The 20,951-nt window shown below is 47.6% G+C and overlaps 1 protein-coding gene across 1 annotated transcript in view; it reads right to left on the reverse strand.

Annotated features, from left to right (window-relative positions):
- Nucleotides 1-20,951, reverse strand: part of mpdz (multiple PDZ domain crumbs cell polarity complex component) — a 399,568-nt gene that overhangs the window by 94,178 nt on the left and 284,439 nt on the right. Inside the window, exons 33-37 of the mRNA XM_085986223.1 lie at nucleotides 18,250-18,446; nucleotides 17,066-17,157; nucleotides 13,078-13,162; nucleotides 6,637-6,717; nucleotides 5,680-5,772 (exon numbers count right to left, since the gene is read on the reverse strand). Of these exons, the coding sequence (XP_085842349.1) occupies nucleotides 5,680-5,772; nucleotides 6,637-6,717; nucleotides 13,078-13,162; nucleotides 17,066-17,157; nucleotides 18,250-18,446 (548 nt within the window). The remainder of the gene's footprint in view (nucleotides 1-5,679; nucleotides 5,773-6,636; nucleotides 6,718-13,077; nucleotides 13,163-17,065; nucleotides 17,158-18,249; nucleotides 18,447-20,951) is intronic.

Consider the following 20,951-nt stretch of genomic DNA (forward strand, 5'->3'; position numbering starts at 1 on the left):
AGTAGCAGTGGATGCTCACTCGAAATGGCCTGAGGTGATAAAAATGTCCTCAACCACTACAGAGAAAACGATTGCAGTCCTACGGACCATATTTGCCAGGAACGGCTTGCCAGAGCAGATTTGCTCTGATAATGGACCACAGTTTGTGTCCGAAGAGTTTCGGAAATCTATGAGAAGGAATGGGGTAAGGCATTACACATCCGACCGTATCATCCAGCCACAAATGGATTGGCTGAGAGGTTTGTACAAACCTTTAAAAAGGCGATAAAGGCCATGTGCGATGATGAAATTCCACTACAGCATAAGGTGGACAATTTCCTGTTAGCATACAGAAATGCGACACATGCAGTTACCAACCAGGCCCCGGCCATGATGTTCTTTAACCGAAGGTTGAGATCTCGTCTGGATTTGCTCAGACCAAATGTGCGAAGAAATGTTGAGGATAAACAATTCCAGCACATCAATGAGAAGCCGACAAGGAGCTTCAATGTAGGACAACCCGTCTTGGCCCGTGACGACCGAACAGAGAAATGGCAACCCGGAACGATATGCACACGGCAGGGGCCATTAATGTACACAGTGGATGTCGGGGAGAACATTGTGAGGCGCCACGTCGATCAGATCTTAGCGTCACAGGAACGAGTCAACCCCATATCTCGCATACCTGGGGATGAACCCGACATACCGGTAGCATCTACCTCAGAAACAGTAGCAGTGGAAACTGATTAACTAACCGACGAAAGGGGGCCAGAATCGCCTCCGCACCAAGAACAAGAACCTCAGGAAAGGCGCTATCCAGAAAGGATCAGGAAGCCGCCCCAAAGACTGAATCTATAAATGGACTATTTCTGTTTAATGTGCATGTTAAAGTGTTAATTGTTATTTGAATATTATGGGTACTGCTAATCTAAAAGGGGAGGAATTGTAGTGTATGTACCTTTAAGAGAGAACGACTTTTACAGCTCCTGTATACTATAGTACCGGCAGTGACCACCCCTGTATATAAGCCTTGAGTATGCCTCTGTACTGCCAGTCTTGAGACTACCCTACTCCAGTAAACACCTGTTGATTGTTAAGTTACAGCCTCCGTATAGTTATTGGAAAACATCATACTCTAAGAATCACGGATCCAACAACTTTGAAGGCCACTGGTAAGGAGTCCTCTGGGCAGCAGGTCTTGCCGTAGCATTGCGCAGATGTCAGTCACGACCTCTCGCGAAAGTTGGAGCCGCCTTTGGCACTGCTGCTCAGTCATGTTGAGGTAGCTGACCCTGTGTCTGTAGACCCTGTTTGGGGGGTAACTCCTGCACCGATGGGTTCCAGGCGCTGGCCCCTTCTGGCTTGTGCTGCCTCAGGTGGGTGAGCAGCAACCTGTCGCTCCTGCTGCTGCTGTTGTTCCTGGTTCTGGTGCTGCCGCGCCTGGTGCTCGAGCTCCTCTAATGCCCAGAAAGGAAGGAAAAAAATGGTTCCCATGCTTCTGGCATATGCCTCCGTTGAAGCGCTGAGTGAAGGTGGGGAGAGGGGTTTCCCAGGAGTTCACACTGGAGATGTTTGTGAGGCTCCAACCTTCCACAGGTGTGGTTAAGCCTGGTAAAAGTTGCCCCAGGCCGGAGACAAAAAAACCTGCCACCTGCAAATGATGGCTGATCAAATCTCCTCTTTAATGGTTGACCTGCAGCTGATAGTCAGCAAGCCAATAGTGCTCCCGCCAGGTTTCACAGTCGTGATTCCCACCAGGCGTGTTTTACGTGGGAAAAGAGTTAAAAGTGCAAGAGATTGTTAAAATGGCATTATAGAGGCCAGTTAGTGGTGATTAAGGGCCTTAAAGACCAGTCCCGCCTGTTGGATGCGGGACGGATTCGGGACCATCAGACACGCCTGAGTAAAAATGGCTCGGAGTCGGGAACGAGGGTGGGGGTCCCGCCCACCAGTTTTTGCGATTTTAACCCCCCGCACGCCTCCAAGGCTTAGTTAAAATCGAGGCCAAAGTATTCATTAAGAACCCTACCGACGTCTCCCGCCTCCACACACAATTACCCTCACGATCTCGAATAGGCCCTACCCTTTCTTTAGTTATCCTCTTACTCTTCTTCTTCTGAGACAGTCCCTCGGAACTGAGGATGACTTGCTTCCACGTTAAAAATGAGTTTGCAGGTGACTGATGAGTCCAATGCGGGACCTACAGTCTCTGTCACAGGTGGGGCAGACGGTGGTTGAAGGGGCGGGTGGGTAGGGTGCTTGGGTTGATGTGCGCTCCTTGCGCTACCTGCGCTTGGCTTCCGCTTGCTCCCGGTGAAGAGACACAAGGTGTTCGGCGCCTTCCCGGATGCTTCTCCTTCACTTTGTGCGGTCTTGGGCCAGGGATTCCCAGGTGTCAGTGGGAAGGTTACACTTTTTCAAGGAGGCTTTGAGGGTGTCCTTGAAGCGTTTCCTCTGCCCACCTGGGGCTCTCTTGCCGTGCCGGAGCTCCGAGTAGAGCACTGGTTTTGGGAGTCTCGTATCAGGCATGCGGACAATGTGACCCGTCCATCGGAGCTGATCGAGCGTGGTCAGAGCTTCGATGCTGGGGATGTTGGCCTGAGCAAGAACACGGACGTTGGTGCGCCTATCCTGCCAATGGATTTGCAGGATCTTGCGGAGGCAGCGTTGGTGGTATCTCTCCAGTGCTTTGAGGTGCCTGCTGTACATGGTCCATGTCTCTGAGGCATACAGCAGGGCGGGTATCACTGCTGCTCTGTAGACCATGAGCTTAGTGCCGGGTTTGAGGTCCTGGTCTTTAAACACTCTCTTCCTCAGGCGACCGAAGGATGCACTGGCACACTGAAGGCGGTGTTGGACTTCGTCGTCGATGTCTGCCAGTAGGCTCCCGAGGTATGGAAAGTGGTCCACGTTGTCCAAGGCCTTGTCGTGGATTTTGATAATCGAGGGGCAGTACTGTGTGGCGGGGGCAGGTTGGTAGAGGACCTTTGTCTTACGGATGTTTAGTGTAAGGCCTATGCTCTCGTACGCTTTGGTGAAGGTGTTGACGATGGTTTGGAGTTCGACCTCTGAGTGAGCGCAGACGCAAGCATCGTCTGCATACTGTAATTCGACGACGGAGGATGGTACGACCTTGGATCTGGACTGGAGGCGACGGAGGTTGAACAGTTTCCCGTTTGTTCTGTAAATTAGTTCCACTCCAGTGGGGAGCTTACTGAGGGTGAGATGGAGCGTTGCAGCAAGGAAGATCGAGAAGAGCGTTGGTGCGATGACACAGCCTTGCTTGACCCCGGTTCGTACGTGAATTGGGTCTGTGGTGGAACCGTTGGTCAGGATCATGGCTTGCATGTCGTCGTGAAGCAGGCGGAGGATAGTGACAAACTTTTGAGGGCAGCCAAATTTGAGGAGGACACTCCATAATCCCTCACGGTTGACAGTGTTGAAGGCCTTTGTGAGTTCAAAGAAAGCCATGTACAGTGGTTGGTGCTGTTGCCTGCATTTCTCTTGTAATTGACGTGCGGTGAAGATCATGTCCATTGTGCCCCTTAGTGGGCGGAATCCGCATTGCGACTCTGGGAGGAGCTCTTCGGCCACTGGGAGAAGGCAATTGAGGAGGATTCTTGTGATGACTTTCCCTGTGGCAGACAGCAGGGAAACGCCTCTGTAATTACCGCAATCGGACTTGTCACCTTTCTTGAAGACGGTCGCAATTACGGCGTCTCTGAGATCCCCTGGCATGCTCTCCTCCTTCCAGATAAGAGAAATGAGTTCATGAATTCGCACCAGTAGTGCTTCTCCACCATGATTTAGTGCCTCGGCGGGGATTCCATCTGCTCCTGAGGCCTTGTTGCTCTTCAGTTGTCAGGTGGTCTTTTCAACCTCATGCCGGGCTGGGGTTGTGCTGAGATGGTGGCGGGTAGCATGCTGTGGGATGGAGTTGAGGACACTCGTGTTGAAGACAGAGTCGTGGTTAAGGAGATCTTCGAAGTGCTCCTTCCAGCGGGCACTGACTGCCTCTCTGTCCTTGATGAGTACCTCGCCGTTCTTGGCCCGCAGTGGGGAAGGGCCTTGGGTGCTTGGGCCGTAGATGGTCTTGACTGCGCTATAGAATCCATGCACGTCGTGGTTGTCGGCTAGTTGCTGGATCTCCTGCGCTTTCTCCACCCACCATCTGTTCTTTAGGTCGCGAGTTTTTTGTTGGACCTCGGCCTTCGTGCTTCTGTAGAGCTGCTTTCTTGCTCGAGTTCTGTTGCTGTTTCCAGATCAGAAATGCCTCGCGCTTGGAGCTCAAGAAGGCAGTGGTTACACCTTCTTCTGGAAAGGCAAACCTGAAGAGGAACGCTGCCTCCATGGGCTAGGCTTCGCCATAAAAAATGAACTGGTTGGGCGTCTCAGAGACTCCCCTAGCGGTATAAACGAGCGGCTTATGGCTCTTCGACTCACCCTAGCCCGGAACCAGTGCGCTACGGTCATCAGTGCGTACGCCCCAACACTGGAAGCCACAGACGAGACCAAAGAGGAATTCTACTCCAGCCTCGAACAATCCCTGTCCCGAATCCCAACGGGCGACAAGATGATCCTCCTTGGCGACTTTAACGCCAAAGTTGGAAAGGACACAGACCTCTGGGGAGGTGTGATCGGCAGAGAGGGGGTAGGAAAAGCCAACTCCAACGGTACCCTCCTCCTATCAAAATGCTTAGAACATGGCCTCGTCATAACCAACACCTTGTTCCGTCAGAGAGACAAGTACAAGGCTTCATGGCAGCACCCTTGTTCCAAGCACTGGCATCTGCTGGACTACGTCATCGTCTGAGCAAGGGACCGCAAGGACGTCCGCATCACCTGCACCATGACAGGAGCTGATGACTGCTGGACAGACCACCGCCTAATCCGCTCTGTCATCTCCATCAATGTAGTCCCAAAACAGCAACGGCAACAGAAACAATGCAGGAAAATTAACGCTGGAGCACTCAAAGACCCCGCTAAGAAAGCCCTATTCAGCCTGCACTTCACAAACAACCTGACGACTCCCAGTGATGCAGAGACACAGAGTGCCCACAGAGTCTGTTCTGCACTCAAGGCCTCCATAATCAACACCTGTGAAGAGACGCTCGGTCACTCGACCAGGAAACACCAAGACTGGTTCGACGAGAATGACCAGGAGCTAATAAGCCGCAAGCGCAAGGCGTTCCTGATCTGGAAACAGCAACAGACCTCTTACTCTTAATATATTTATGAAACATCTTTGGGTTTTCCTTGATTTTACTTGGCAAGAATTTTTCATGCTCTCTCTTTGCTTTCCTAATATCCTTTTTAATTGCATCCCTGCACTTTCTGTACTCTAAAGATTCTGGAGTATTTAGCCCTCGGTATCTGACATACGCCTCCCTTTTTTTCTTTATCCTACCCTGTATGTGCCTAGACATCCAGGGGGCTCTAGATTTGTTAGTCCCACCTTTTTTCTTTAAGGGCACATATATGTTCTGCTACTATTTCTTATGTTCTTATAAAACAATATTGTGTCTTACAACAAATCATATACTTTTTATTTAACACTCAATTCAGTTCATATCTATAAATATATATATATCAACAGTGGCTACGCTTCAAAAGTACTTCTTTGGCTATAAAGCACTTTGAAACATCCTGAGGTTGTGAAGAATGCGATATAAATGTAAGTTCTTTCTTTTTCTAACTTACCTTTGATGCTGTACCATTTTCTGTTAGACTCTTAATAACCACACCATCATGTGTACTCTCTTCACTAATTGCAATTCCAAGTCCACCTTGATCCTTTACAAATAAAAACAACCATCATGCTTAGCTTTCTTATTTATACATCTAGACAAATGTACACCCAATTTAGAACTAAAACGGTTAAATGCAGTTATTAATTTCATGATAAATGGGTACAAAAGCATTGCCAGGAACGGCACCTAAACACAAAGGAATGCTAATGCTTAGTGGGAAGTTTTCTTAAGTGCAATATGAGGCAGACAACCCAGTAAAATGTTGAGGAAGACTTGACGGTGAGCCAAAACATCCTGGAAAAATTCTCATCTGGCAGTGATAATAGGCACAAAATGGAAACCCAATTCATCCTGTATAATTCTCAGGGCAACAAAAAACGCTTTTCCCTCCGACTTAAAAAAAATGCTCAATATAGCAGGAGTTGACAGGCGTATAGTTTTATTGTTCTGGTAATCACTTCACTGTTTGAAAAAAGATGCAAGCTGTGGAGTCAAAACTTCACAGCGTGCCCGGACTTCCTGCTGTCCTGAATAAAACTCCTCTCCCCTGATCACAAACACGTCCCAGTCAAGATCAGGGCCAAACAGTTTAAAAAAATACATATATCTTGTACACTTCAAAGCAATGCTTTGTGTGAATTAGTTGGAAACATTACAAGGCGTGGCTTGCAATGATTGCTAAAATCTGAATGTTTAATCATTGCTTCAGTAGTCTGCTGAGCAGCAGTTAAGTGGACATTGGAAGTAAACAAAGAATTTCAAATGGCTCTTTTATATTCTCAAAATACTCTTTCATTAAACATCTACATATATTTTCTGTACATCCAATAATGTGTCTCCACAGTTATTTTTCCTACAAATGAACATGAATTCCAAAAACATAGTAAATACTTCTCAATAAATTTACCTTCGTAAGTAGCACATACTGAATATTTTTGAATGAAGTCAGTTCCTTTCCAGTTTGGAATAGAGATGTACCTGGCTCTTTCTGGAAAATAAAGTCAGAAAGCATAATTTCAACCAGTAATCTATCTTCTATATATATATAAATCGGTACTTCTGTCATTCTGTCTTTCTGTCTGTCATCGCGTGTGCGTTGCGGGTATGCACTCGAAAGTTACAGGGCGTACCTACGCGCGCGTTACCTCCAAAGAAAGCTTACGCTTCCGAGACGGTTTTAAGCGTATTTACGTTTCGGCCGGGCTAAAATTGCGCCCGCGGTATCCCAAAAACGTTCAACATTCCGCTCATTAGCATCTCATTATCCGCTCATTAGCGACAGAGTGACCTCAAGCTCGACCAATCGTACGCCGGGTTGCTGGCGTGTGCCGCCGGGCTTTATCGTTCTGAACCGAGGTGAGTCGCCGCCATCTTGATTCCAAACTTTTCCTTTCTTTTTCCCGCTTTCTGCGTCTTAAAAACAAACGTTGCTTTTAAAACACATTGTTTTTTTAAAAAATGATTTAGAAAGTAATTAACTTATCTAATCTCATTAATTTTCCTACCTTTCCCCGTTTTTCCAGGTAGGCCTAGAAGCCTCGGCGTCTCCTCCGCACCCACGCCCGAGCTAGGCACCTCCCGGCCCCACTCGAAGGCTGGAGGGCCGAGCCTCAGCCCAGCGCCGCTAGGGTGCGCGCGCAGCAGGAGCTGCCCTCCCTCCCTCCCCTCCCCCACCCTTCCCCCCCGCCCTCCCCCCTGCCCTCCCTCCCTTCCTCCCCCCCGCCCTCCCTCCCCCTCCTCCCCCCCTCCCTTCCCCGCCCTCCCCCTCCCCTCCCCCCCGCCCTCCCTTCCCCTCCCCCTCCCTCCCCCCTCCCCTCCGCCCTCCCTTCCCCTCCCCCTCCCTCCCCCCTCCCCTCCCTCTCTTCCCCCCACCCCTCCCTCCCCCCTCCCCTCCCTCTCTTCCCCCCACCCCTCCCCTCCCTCTCTTCCCCCCACCCCTCCCCTCCCTCTCTTCCCCCCACCCCTCCCCTCCCTCTCTTCCCCCCACCCCTCCCCTCCCTCTCTTCCCCCCACCCCTCCCCTCCCTCTCTTCCCCCCAGTCGCTCTCTCTCTTCCCCCCAGTCGCTCTCTCTCTTCCCCCCAGTCGCTCTCTCTCTCTCTTCCAACAACAACATGCCCTCGAAAAAGCCTCGGCACCGCCGGGCACTTCAGCTAGTCTATATATATAAAAGGATATGTCTATCTGTCTGTCTCTCTTGCAGGCTATACAATCAAAAGTTATAGAGCGTACCTATGCATATGTTATATCAAAAGAAAGCTCATCATTAGGGGACTCTTGTAGGCGTATTTACTTTTTGCTCCGACAAAAATTGTGCCGACGGTCCGACAAAAATTGTGCCGACGGTATCCAAAAAACGTTCACAATTCCTCTCATTATCTGCTCATTTGCATCGAGTGGGGGCGGGTTCATTGTGTGCGCGGGCGGGCCATCCTACAGTTGAGTGACGTGATGATTGACCAATCCGACAGTTCACTGACCTGACGGTTGACCAATCAGTGCGTGTGTGGGCGGGCCTTATCATTCTGAACCGAGGTGAGTCGCCGCCATCTTGATTCCAAACTTTTCCTTTCTTTTTCCCGCTTTCTGCGTGTTTCTTTTCAAATCTACATTTCCAGCAAAAAAAAAGTTGCTTTTAAAACACAAAGGCCTAGAAATTCAGTATAGTCACGTTTGGGGCGCTACAGCCGGGCGGCCGCTAAAGTTTGCGCCCGGCGCAACTTCGCGCCACCTTCGCCGATATTCAGTGGCATCACCCCAAGAGGTTGCTGCTGCGCTAAAGCAGGCGATGCACGACTATCATTAGGCGCTAAGCCGGCGATCCGGGGCGCTAGCACCGAGGACGGGCGCAGCGCAGGTGCGGCGAGTTGCTCAATGAAGGCAGACACGCTGGCGCCGGTCAGCTTTTAAAGGGGAAGGGTCGACTTGTTTGGCTGCCATGCCCTGCACACTGCAGCCCTGAAGCAAGGCCTGACCATTGCTGGTTCATCAGTTCTACGCCCTCAACCATGGGGAAGCCCGCTATTCTTCCAAAGCCGATTGCACGCTCTTGCTGCTTGTCCAGGGTCATGGGGAAGGAGATGTACTGACGTCTCCTTCTGAAAAGGGCATTGTTCACCTGGCGGATGCAGCAATGTACTGCGAACTGGGAGATGTTGGCAATGTCCCCAGTAGCGGATTGGAAGGAGCCAGTGGCATCGAAGTTGAGAGCCACCGTCACCTTCACTGCCACTGACAGAGACGTCCTGCTCCTCAGCTGTGGCTGCAGATCTCTGCGAAGCAGGTGGCAGATCTCAGTGACCACCTCCCTTCTGAATTGCATCCTCCGAACACACTGCTCCTCAGACATGTTCAGATATGAGAACTGCTGGCGGTATACCCTGGGTGGGTAAGGCCTCCTGTGCCGACGCCTGTTGGCCAATCTCCGTCTGGCCATGACTGGCACTCTCTCACGGCATCTCTGATCCCTTTGAATGCAATGCAGAAAGCCAACGTTTCCACCCATTGCAGCCCCCATTATGTGGCGACTCAAGGCTATGGCACTGAAAGTGAAATCCAAGTGCAAAGCTCTGGCCTGAAGCCACAAGTACCTGTGCAAGCGCTGAATCAAAGCAGAAAGCTCTCTGCCTATGTCTCTCTCCAAATATCCGTCTCTCACACAGAGGGATTGGCACAAAATGGCTGCCACTTATACTGCAGGAGGAGTCCCCTTTAAATAGCGCCCCCCCGCGCCCCGCAGCGACTGGGAACCGTTCCCCTCTACCAGTCGCTGGGGGCGCCAGGCGCAAAGAAGGGCGGCGCCACTGAATTTCCGGTTCGGGGCGCACAAAGGGCGTTGCATGATGAAATGACGTCAGGATCTGCGCGCGCAGCTGAGCGCGCGCAAAGGCTTTACGCCGCCGCTAAATCTTTACTGAAGCTGGGGAGAGGCGCAGATCGCGCTGCGCCCGGCCGCTAGCCGCCTAGCGCCCCACATCTCCTCCTCCTAAGGCGCTAGCGGCTGGCGCAAGCAACTGAATTTCTAGGCCAAATTGTTTTTGAAAAAGTTAATTAATTTGTAAATCTTTTCTCTAACCTCTATAATTCTCCTACCTTTCACCGTTTTTCCAGGCCCGGGGCCTAGGCTTCTCCAACTGCCAGCAGTGCAACTCTAGACCCAGGCTCCCGGCCTAGACAGAGGGGAGAGGGTGTGCTGCCTCAGCTCCATTCCCGGGGTCAGCAGGTGGGGAGGCTTCATAAGCAACTGGGGTAGGTCGCAAGCCCCGAATAATAATCTGAAGATCCTGTGTTTGCAGCTGAGGAAATTTCTTCTGCTGACAGCCCCAGGTTAACGGCAGCCATCTTTGCCAAGGAGGGCGAAAAGTTTCAGTGCGACGCCATTTTGATTCAGTGTGTAACAGAGTGCATGCGCGGCCATCTTAGTACAGGAACTAGAGTGGGTGGGGCTTCTGTGCTCCAAATCGGGTCCTGGTGACCGAGACAGACAATCGACTGTGTGGGCGGGGCCAAATCTTTCCAACTGAAAAGCAAGCGGCGGCCATTGTTTGTGATACAACACACTGAGAGGTGAGCACCCCTTTTTTAATAAAAAGATTGGCGAGGTTGTAAAGTGTATGTTATAGAAAGATTTACCAAAAATATTTTATAAGTACAGGAAACTTTGTGCTATCCGGAGGTGAGCTATCCGGCAATCTGGAGCCACCGGCAAAAATCAGCAGCCGTTTTATATTCTTTTTGTTTGTTTTTTTTGCTTTGTTTGAACAGTCAAGCTGTGCAAGGTCTGCAGCTATAGCAACAGGTTTAGCTACAGAGCTTTAGGGCCACACCTGAGTGTTTAGAAGCTGTTGCTAAGCAGCAGTGTTTGTTGTCAAATATGGAGATAAGAATCTCCGTATCTCTGAACATTAACTCTGGAGAGTACAGCAGTTTTGAGGCAAGGCAGCAGCTCGGTCCCGTGGGTGCCGGATAGCACAAAGTTTCCTGTATTATAAGTTTATCTCCCCCCTCCCTTCCCCCCCACCCCCCTCCCCCCCTGCTTCCCCCCCTCCCCACCCCCCCTTCCCCCCAACACCCCCCTCCTCCCCTTCCACCCCCCCTCCCCCCTCCTTCTCCCCACCCCCCCCCCTCCCCCCCACCCCACCCCCCCCCCCTTCCCCCCACCCCACCCCTTCCCCCCCACCCCCCTTCCCCCCACCCCTCCCCCTTCCCCCCACCCCTCCCCTTCCCGCTTCCCCCTCCCCTTCTCCCCCTCCCCACCCCCCTTCCCCCACCACTCCCCTTCCCGCTTCCCCCTCCCCTTCTCCCCCTTCAACCTCCCTCCCTCCCTTCCCCCGCCTTCCTCCCCTCCCCCTCCATCCCTCTCTGCCTCCCTTCCCCCTCCTCGCCCCCCCTTCCCCTTCCCCCACTCCCCCCTCCTCCCCCCTTCCCCCACTCCCCCCTTCCTACTCCTTCCCCCTTCCCCACTCCTCCCCTTCCCCCACTCCCCCCTCGTCACTCTCTCTCTCTCTTCCCCCCCGTCGCTCTCTCTCTCTTCCCCCCCGTCGCTCTCTCTCTCTTCCCCCCCGTCGCTCTCTCTCTCTTCCCCCCCGTCGCTCTCTCTCTCTCTTCCCCCCCGTCGCTCTCTCTCTCTCTTCCCCCCCGTCGCTCTCTCTCTCTCTTCCCCCCCGTCGCTCTCTCTCTCTCTTCCCCCCCGTCGCTCTCTCTCTCTCTCTCTTCCCCCCCGTCGCTCTCTCTCTCTCTCTCTTCCCCCCCGTCGCTCTCTCTCTCTCTCTCTCTTCCCCCCCGTCGCTCTCTCTCTCTCTCTCTTCCCCCCCGTCGCTCTCTCTCTCTCTCTCTTCCCCCCCGTCGCTCTCTCTCTCTCTCTTCCCCCCCCCCGTCGCTCTCTCTCTCTCTCTTCCCCCCCCCGTCGCTCTCTCTCTCTCTTCCCCCCGTCGCTCTCTCTCTCTCTTCCCCAGTCGCTCTCTCTCTCTCTTCCCCCCAGTCGCTCTCTCTCTCTCTTCCCCCCAGTCGCTCTCTCTCTCTCTTCCCCCCAGTCGCTCTCTCTCTCTCCACCCCAGTCGCTCTCTCTCTCTCTTCCCCCCAGTCGCTCTCTCTCTCTCTTCCCCCCAGTCGCTCTCTCTCTCTCTCTTCCCCCCAGTCGCTCTCTCTCTTTCCCCCCAGTCGCTTGCTCTCTTCCCCCCCAGTCGCTCTCTCTCTCTCTTCCAACAACAACATGCCCTCGAAAAAGCCTCGGCACCGCCGGGCACTCCAGCTAGTAATTAATATATTAAAACAGTTGCGTTACTCATAGAATAAAAGCTAGAAACAGCACTTTTAAAATTCAACCAAAACTCAAAGCATGCTTCTGAAAGTAACATTGGAGAGTTAATGCTGTAGACATTCAGAAAATAATAGACGTTCATTATGTGCTGTATCATTCTATGATCTCCACTCAGTGTCTGAAAAAATCCAGCCTACTTCTCAAAGCAGGTACCTGTTGCTTCTAAGGGGCAGAAACTCTTTTCCTTGACTTGGGTTTTCAGGATCATGTCATTTCAATTCTGCTAATTTGACTCCTTCAGGCGCAATAACCCCAAAAAACTCCTTCCTCCAGTAACATTATCAGCACTATTTATGCCAATTCTTTATCAATCAACAGAAGTTCACATAACAAATGTCAATGCTACTGTTGTGACCTCCTGACTGTCAATGGAACAAGCATCATCTTCTCCTGCTCGAGTATAAAAATTCAGGTCAGTTCAAATTAAAACCCTCTCACTGCTAGGCTGGTCCTATCAGCTGACTACAGTGTGGCATACAGCCATCTTGTTTTCCTGGGATGATCTGTGATGCAGGGAAATGCAATAATGAGGAATGAAGAAAATACATTTATAAAAATGTGGTATCAATTTAAAAGTGCACATATTTATTACAGAAAAAAATCATTACTGTAATACATAATTTTATTTGGAATAATCATAAGATGAGGAAAGATTGTCACATTTCATTCATGGAGTAATGACTGTTGCTTCTAGCTAGGGTCAAATTGGAAAAGTCAGTAAAACTTTACAATGTATGTAAGAAAAGAGAGTCGATTGAAAAGCGGATGTTTATGTGCAGGTGAATGAGAGTTCAGTTTAGCCAGTTCTCTCATCCTGGTACCCAAAGTCAGACTTCCCCAGTAAATCTTTTGAGCTACACATATTTACATGGCAAGATTTAATTGGCTGCACAGTGGTTTTATATTAATTTATACAAAAACAGCATCATCAGAGAACTGCAGTGTAGCTTTTTGATGGTTACAAAAGCACATATTTTCATAAAATCTGCCAGAACACAGAGTGAATATTGCAATGTGTTTAATATCTATACCTCTTGCTGGGCTCCTGAAGCAGCTGTGATTACGTCAGGCGATTTTACAGGACTGACTGCCATTTGATTGACTGCATCTGTGCTTCTGGAAAAGAAATGCAACCATCAGTGATAAAAAAAAAAGAACTGAATTTATTTTGCTCTAAACCACCAAAGCAGTTTGCGCTGCCTTCAAAAATAATGTATTGTGCAGGCTCTTCTTATTAGATTGGTAGTGTGTGAAGTTTTAGATTACAATATATACTAAATTTATTCAGGGAAAAGATCTGTTGCAAGGGATTTGGAGAATAATTTTATTGTCTTTGGGAGGGTGAGACAGTGAGAGAGCAAGAAAGAGAGAGAGCAAGAAAGAGAGAGAGATAGAATATGTATATATATACACACTCACAAGCGACCGAGATAGAGATATTAATAGTTAAGGATCAAAGAAAACAAAGATGGGCATTGCCCTGGCATGAACATATTTCTAAAAGCTATGTAGAGTTATTTATTTCTTGTATTTTTTTAATGAAAAGAAAAGTGGTTTGAGGAACGTAAAAGACAAAAATCTTTCAGTGAGTGCAGAGGAAGTGTAAAATGGCACTCTTAACTTGGTGAGATCACAGTACTATGGTCAGAAATTAGCACATGCAAGTATGGAGGGAAATAAATAATCTGCACAATATAACGGGCTGTAATTTGCAGCCCCTACGGATGCGTACGAGGTGCGCATGCGCCTGTAAGGGCCTCGCAAGTTCTGGGTTTAAGCATGCGCTAAAAACTCAGAACTTGCAATCTTTCAAGAATCTTCTTGACAGATCCTCCACATCCCCAGGAAAAAGCATCCGCGGGCGGAGAGATCTACGCAGTAAATGCCCCTGAAATTCTTACGCCTGGTCAAAGTAGGTGCAAGGCTTGCTTTTACCAGCGTAAGAGTTTTAAAACACAGAAAAATAATTTTTTTTCAATTAATTTATACATTTAAAAGCCTGTGAAATAAAGTAAGTTTATTTTTAGCCCCTTTAAAACATGTGAACTTATTTTTCAAAAAATTAAATAATTGTTTAAAATATTTAATTAAATGGCATTTTACTTAATTTTAAATGTGATTTAAAAAAAAATATTTATTTGAAATGTACGTGTATTTTTGGGGGTATTCCCATTCATACTTATGAGGATTCAATACATATGGAATCCCCATAAGTATGAATGAGGATTCTCCTTCTGTCATTGGTTGGGCTGGCCCACGTGATCCCAGGGGTGCTTGTGAACCACCTGCGCCCCTGGGATACGTGGGCCTCTGTGCATGTCTACGCATAGAGGCCCAGGAGTACGAGTCTCCGTAGATCACGAGGCAGAAGATAAGTTCGTAGATTTTTTGCCGGTCGGAGGCATCCGCTTGCGGGAAGCCTCCGACTGTAAATTCAGGCCTAATCTCTTTGGGATCTAAAGTCAGCCCAAATTATGCACTAAATGATAAAATTACATCTCATTTGAGTGAGGAGACAAGGGAGGCTAAATTGGACAGCCCCCGAAAACAGGCATGGGGATAATGATGCGCCGTTGATTGAAATGCAGGCAGCACTCCATCTTCGTGCTGCCTGCTGATTAGCATGATTGCTATATACAGCCAATGCTAATCGTGCTGTTCATTGGCTGCACGCATTAGCAGGAGGCCCAAAATCATAACTTCCTAGCACCACTTAAAGCTAGCCTGCACCTCTCAAAGGGGAGGTGCACTGTGGCTGGAGCAGGTGCTGGGAGTCGTGTAGGAAGTGAATCTGACCTGGGAAATAGTGAAGATTGGCACAACATGGGCGAGAGCAGGCTCCAAGGTTTTTGGACACTGCACTGGAGCTCTTGGTGGCGAGGTGGAAAGGAGGAGAAATGTCCTGTATCCGCAGGGGGCCAGGAGGCCCTCCAGACACACGGTCAAAAGGCAGTGGGAGCAGATAGCTGTGGAGGTCAATGCCAGGGGTCAAGCCCCAAGGACTTCACATGAGTGGTCAAGGTCAGTGATGTTCGATGGCCTCAGACAAGTGGTCAAGGTCTGTGAATTCATCCTCAAATGCCATATTGTTACAACTGTATCACTAGGCTCAGACACTGCTCAATTCACCACCACCCCCCTTCACTCACTTACAATCTCTATCAATCAGGACTCATACCTCACATTCATAGCTTCACCTCACCCTCACACACTTAACACTGCTGTAAGCCTCATACCCACATCTCACTTGCACACACTGCCAGTTATTCAACCACGACAGGCACATCACCCAAACACATTGCACGACATTCACTGACACACTTCCCTCTCTCATGCAGGACAAGGTGGCTCATAACCAGAGGCAGCAGGGGCTACCCACAGGGAGACAGGCATGCTTGCATGACCTAACCCACATGGAGGAGCCGGTGCTGGAGATAACTGGAGCAGCCATTGCTGACCTCGTGGCCAGCGGTGGGGCTGAAGTCATCGAAGATGATGGTATCCTCATACCTAACCCCCCTTCTCACATTCAACTTCCCCCTCATCCCACAATCTCTTCTGATTTACAAGCTGCAGATGGTGTAAAAGCATGCACCTCTTGCTTTCCCACCCTCCCCTCACTGCAGCCCTACCCGTGTGCCTTTCTCCTTTCAAATAGCCAAGAACTGCAGCCTGGCCAGGCAGTGATGGAGCAGCAGGAAGTTCAAGAGAAAGAAGGCAGTGATGCTGAAGACACACCGTCACTCGATTTCACACTTGCAGCCACCAGCTCAGATATTGACACTCCGCATACTTTAGAGGATAGGTTAAACATGGGATCTGCACATGGTGAGACACTGGGCACGAGTGGCCTGCAGCTAAATCCTGAAGTTACGATCAGTTTCAGAGGGGTAATGATGGCAAATGCTGACAGCTTGCCATCATTACCCACTGCAAAATCCGGGCCATAAAAACAACTCATGTAGTGTGCTGCCATCCAACACCTTTGTTATAGTATTGAAGCAGCATTCCTGAACCAGCTGCTGCTTTGTATATACTATCAAATCTTCTATCTTGTTACTGGCGTTTTGCTCTGCAGGATTCTTTTCTGTTATAGCTCGCAAGTTTTCTCACACACATTACCACTATCTAACAGGTAGAAAGCACATTCAAAGTATGATCAAGATCCTAAAGGGTGCAAGATAAATGCTTAACATAGTTATAGACTGTGTAACAAGAAGGCATACCCTCAAACATAGAAGGGAGTGGGTGAAAAGGCTGTTCAGATTAAACTACTTTATGGAGAAGTGGCAGCGATTGCAACAGCGAAATCAAGAGAAAGCTGTATAAAGACCTGGAGAATGTGATAGAAGGGTGTATGAGAGGCATCATAGGCTATTTCCTAGAAACCAGATAGACCGCAATGGTCTTTGCCGCCCTCGTCAGTCCCACATTCCCATTTTAACCAAGTCCACAGCGCTGCATTCTTCTTTTAAATAGAATAAATCTGGTTGATAAATCTGGAAAGAAACAAAACTAACACACCAACTTGTTTACACACAGTTGGGTTTCTCTGGATTATTTGCAATGACAAATCTTGGAATTATGAATTAATTCTACCATTGAACATTTATTTGTGTGAAGCTGGAACTTTTACCTAATGTCCACAGCCAATATGTGTTGATTGGTGTCTAGAGTCCAAGATTTGCCAAAATAAGTAGTAATTTTCTATCAGTGAATTACATCTATTGACTAGTTCCACAATGCATCGAATTTCCTGATCTTGCTGACTAAAGAGTGATTAAACCACTCCGCAGCACCATATCGAGGAGCTTGGGGAACCAAACAGCAGCAAGCTCCCAAGCTTATCAGAGAAACCCTAATTTACATTATATGACCAACAATGTGGCAGCATAAAACAAAATGTTTTCAACAGTGTGTGTGTTTATGTTTTTATATTACATTATCAGTAATTAAGAATTTAACACCCCCATGTGTATAATATATAGCATAGGCTTAATTAGCCAAAATTGAACACACCTGATAAAAATAATTTTCACTTTTGATGGTGCATTTTTGATTATTGACGAAGCATTCTGATGACTACGCCCATACAGTAATTGCCCATTTATCTGCAAATAAAGCAAAATATGTAACATTGGGATTAAAAATATCCAATCTTAACAAGAGATTACCTTGCCAAACAGCTTAAAAACACACATCATCTGCAAAAATTGTGAAGTGGCTAAAATCCATTATGTAATGATGTTAGAGTTTAGCTTTTAATTTTATTGAGATTGATATATCAGTCTTTGTTTATTGCAAAGATATTTCTTTTTTGAATTAAATATGAGGGACAAAATATCAGTTTGCTTTTTTACATATTGTCCTTGTAAGAAAAAGTTTAGAAAAAAATATTTTTAAATAAGTTGATTTAAGTTTAGCAGGAGACACCTCATCCTGCTGGTGTACAACTGAGCTGCGACACAAAGTGGCAGGATGTGGCTGTGCATCCACATTCCCTACATACACTAGTTCCATCTCAGCTCGGCTGACGAGGGGAAGGTGCCAACCAGAGATAAAGGGGGCATTGTATTAAAAAAAAGCATCAGCACTATCTGACAAACACAGCAAAAGAGGTCGGGGAACAGATTGCCTGCTTGGCTTCTCAATCATGGAACAGTAGGGCCAACTCCACTGAGAACTGGAGTTTGCATCAGAGATAGGGCAAGAAACACATCGACACTGATTCTTTGACTCCCTTTGCGAGTGGCTCCTAACTGGGAACTCTAGATCAGTGCAATTATCCTTCTTTATGGTAGGTGGGGAAACCTAAGAAGGGAAAATAAACCAAAACTGTCGTAGGGAGAATATTTGGGGAAAAATAGCTAGACGTTGAGGACAAAACAGGCATTTCTAGTAGATAACCTTTCAATGTTACAGGAACCCATTTGTGCAAGGTGGCATTTGGGTTACAGATTATAAAGTTACTGAATTTCTTTATCCACTAATAAAAATACTGTACCAGATAAAATGCAAAAAGAAACACATCATTTAAAGTAAAAATAAATGCTTAGTTCTGTTTCCTTGCACTGGGAACCATCAAATGAGAATACACATGAGCAGGTCTACTTGTACATAATTAATTGTATCACTATGGATAGCTAGTGCAACTCTTTGTTATACCAGTGTCATGTGAAGCATGCATGGTGAAAGATACTCGCCTCCAGTAACTCATCTGCAATCTGTATCCTGCCATCTTTGCCAGCTGCTCCATTTGCATCAATGCCAACTACAAACACACTCATTCTGGATCGGTCCTTGTTGCCAGCCAGGCTGAGGCCCAGCCCACTCTTCCCCTTTTCCAGCTCAATCATATGCAGCTCCCCCATCAAGCTTCCATACCGTTGTCTGATCATCTCTTCATGGATTGTGCAGACCATAAAAATTGGTTAAGATATTTACCAAAACTCACTGCAGCTGATTCAACTCCCCTTATACTACTCCCAGCTTTTCAGCAACAGAAGATATTAGTGTTTATGAGACACACCCATTCATTTATTCAGAAACTAATTATGCATTTTTCCACAGTCTACAGAATCTATATATAGTTAATATAAATATAAAATTATCAGAAGCATACTAATCATTTTATTTGGTGCAGAATTCCTTATTGTAACAAACATTATAATTGCCGTCTTGAAAAATAAATAAAAGGCCAAATTATTTTATCTTCAAAAGGAATTGTAATTATCTTGAATTGCTAATTTATTTCATGCAATGCACTAATATTTCTGGTTGCAATGAATAAGGATTAATCCTAGCCTTCCTGAATAAACAGATACATGAAGGTTCACAATAAATGTAACAACCAATACTTCAATTATGCATTTATACTGCAGCTACCAGTCTTAAATGCAAACTGCAGTATAGGTTTCAGCCAGACATTACTTCATTTTCTTGCCCAGGAGAGACTTCTATGCACACACATGCATAATGTTCTCTTCTCAATGGTTACAATTGAAACATCTGAAGTGTAAGGAATCAGATAGAACTTTTTAAATCCAGATTTGATACTACATTACAGTTACATATCACCTTTAATAATCAATTCAGAATTTACTTCCTCAATATCTATCGTAGAATCATGGAATGATGCAGCACAGAAGGAAGCCATTCGGCCCACAGTACCTGTGCCGGCTCTTTGAAAGATCTTTGATATTAGTCCCATTCCCCTGCTCTTTCCCCATAGCTTTGCAAGTGATCCCCCTTCAAGTATTTATCCAATTGCCTTTTGAAAGTTATTACTGAATCTGCTTCCACCACCCTTTCAGGCAGCGCATTCCAGATCACAACAACTCGCTGCATAATTCCCGCCCCCCCCCCCTCATGTCTGGTTCTTTTGCCCATTACCTTAAATCTGTCTCCTCTGGTTACTGACCCACCTGCCACTGGAAACAATTTCTCCTTATTTACTCCATCAAAACCCTTCAAGATTTTGAACACCTCTAACAAATGTCCCCTTAACCTTCTCTGCTCTTAAGGAGAACAAACCCAGTTTTTCTAGTCCATGTAACTGAAGTCTTTCATCCCTGGCACCATTTTAGTAAATCTGCACCCTCTCTAAGGCCTTGACATCCTTATTAAAGTGTAGTGCCAAGAACTGGTCACAGTACTCCAGCTGGGGCCTAAGCAGTGATTCATAAAGTTTTAGCATAACTTCCTTGTTTCTGTACTCTATACCTCTATTTGTAAAGCCAAGAATCCAGTGTGCCTTTTTAACAGCCTTCTCAACTTGTCCTGCCACCTTCAATGATTTGTGTACGTACACCCCCAGGTTTCTTTGTTCCTGAACCCTCTTTAAAATTGTATCATTTAATTTATATTGCCTCTCCTAATCCTTCCTACCAAAATGAATCACTTCTCACTTCTCTGCATAAATTTCAGTTGCCATGTGTCTGCCCATTTCACCAGTCTGTCTATGTTCTCCTGGAGTCTGTTACTATCCTCCTCACTGGGTTAGGCAAGCCAGTATCCTCTAAGAGCCTGAGGAAGAGAGTGTTTGAAGACCAGGACCTCAAACCCGGCACTAAGCTCAAGGTCTACAGAGCAGCAGTGATACCCGCCCTGCTGTATGCCTCAGAGACATGGACCATGTACAGCAGGCACCTCAAAGCACTGGAGAGGTACCACCAACGCTGCCTCCGCAAGATCCTGCAAATCCATTGGCTGGATAGGCGCACCAACGTCAGTGTTCTTGCTCAGGCCAACATCCCCAGCATCGAAGCTTTGACCACGCTCGATCAGCTCCGATGGACGGGTCACATTGTCCGCATGACCGATACTAGACTCCCAAAATAAGCGCTCTACTTGGAGCTCCGACATGGCAAGAAAGCCCCAGGTGAGCAGAGGAACGCTTCAAGGACACCCTCAAAGCCTCCTGGAAAAAGTGTAACATCCCCACCGGCACCTGGGAATCCCTGGCCCAAGACCGCACAAAGTGGAGAAGCATCCGGGAAGGCGCCGAACACCTCGAGTCTCTTTGCCGGGAGCACGCGGAAGCCAAGCGCAGGCAGCACGCGTCAACCCAAGCACCCCACCCACCCGCCCCACCTGTGACAGAGACTGTAGGTCCCGCATTGGACTCATCAGTCACCTGCGAACTCATTTTTAATGTGGAAGCAAGTCATCCTCAGTTCCAAGGGACTGCCTAAGAAGAAGAATCCTTCATACAAAGGCTTTGCTTCACATCTCTTGCAATATCTTTACATTATCAAATCAAAGACTATTGCTCTGAACTATAAAATTATATTCTATTCAGTCAATTAGCAGAGTAGAACTAAGCAATGGTTAGTGGGAGCAGATATGGATAGTTCCACTGTGTAAAGCAAAGACCCCAAACTATTAAGTTATTATCTTTTCTAAT

This window comes from Somniosus microcephalus, chromosome 1 (genome assembly GCF_052327205.1).
Source record: "Somniosus microcephalus isolate GS21.2 chromosome 1, FLI_Smic_1.0, whole genome shotgun sequence".
Lineage (NCBI taxonomy): Eukaryota > Metazoa > Chordata > Chondrichthyes > Squaliformes > Somniosidae > Somniosus > Somniosus microcephalus.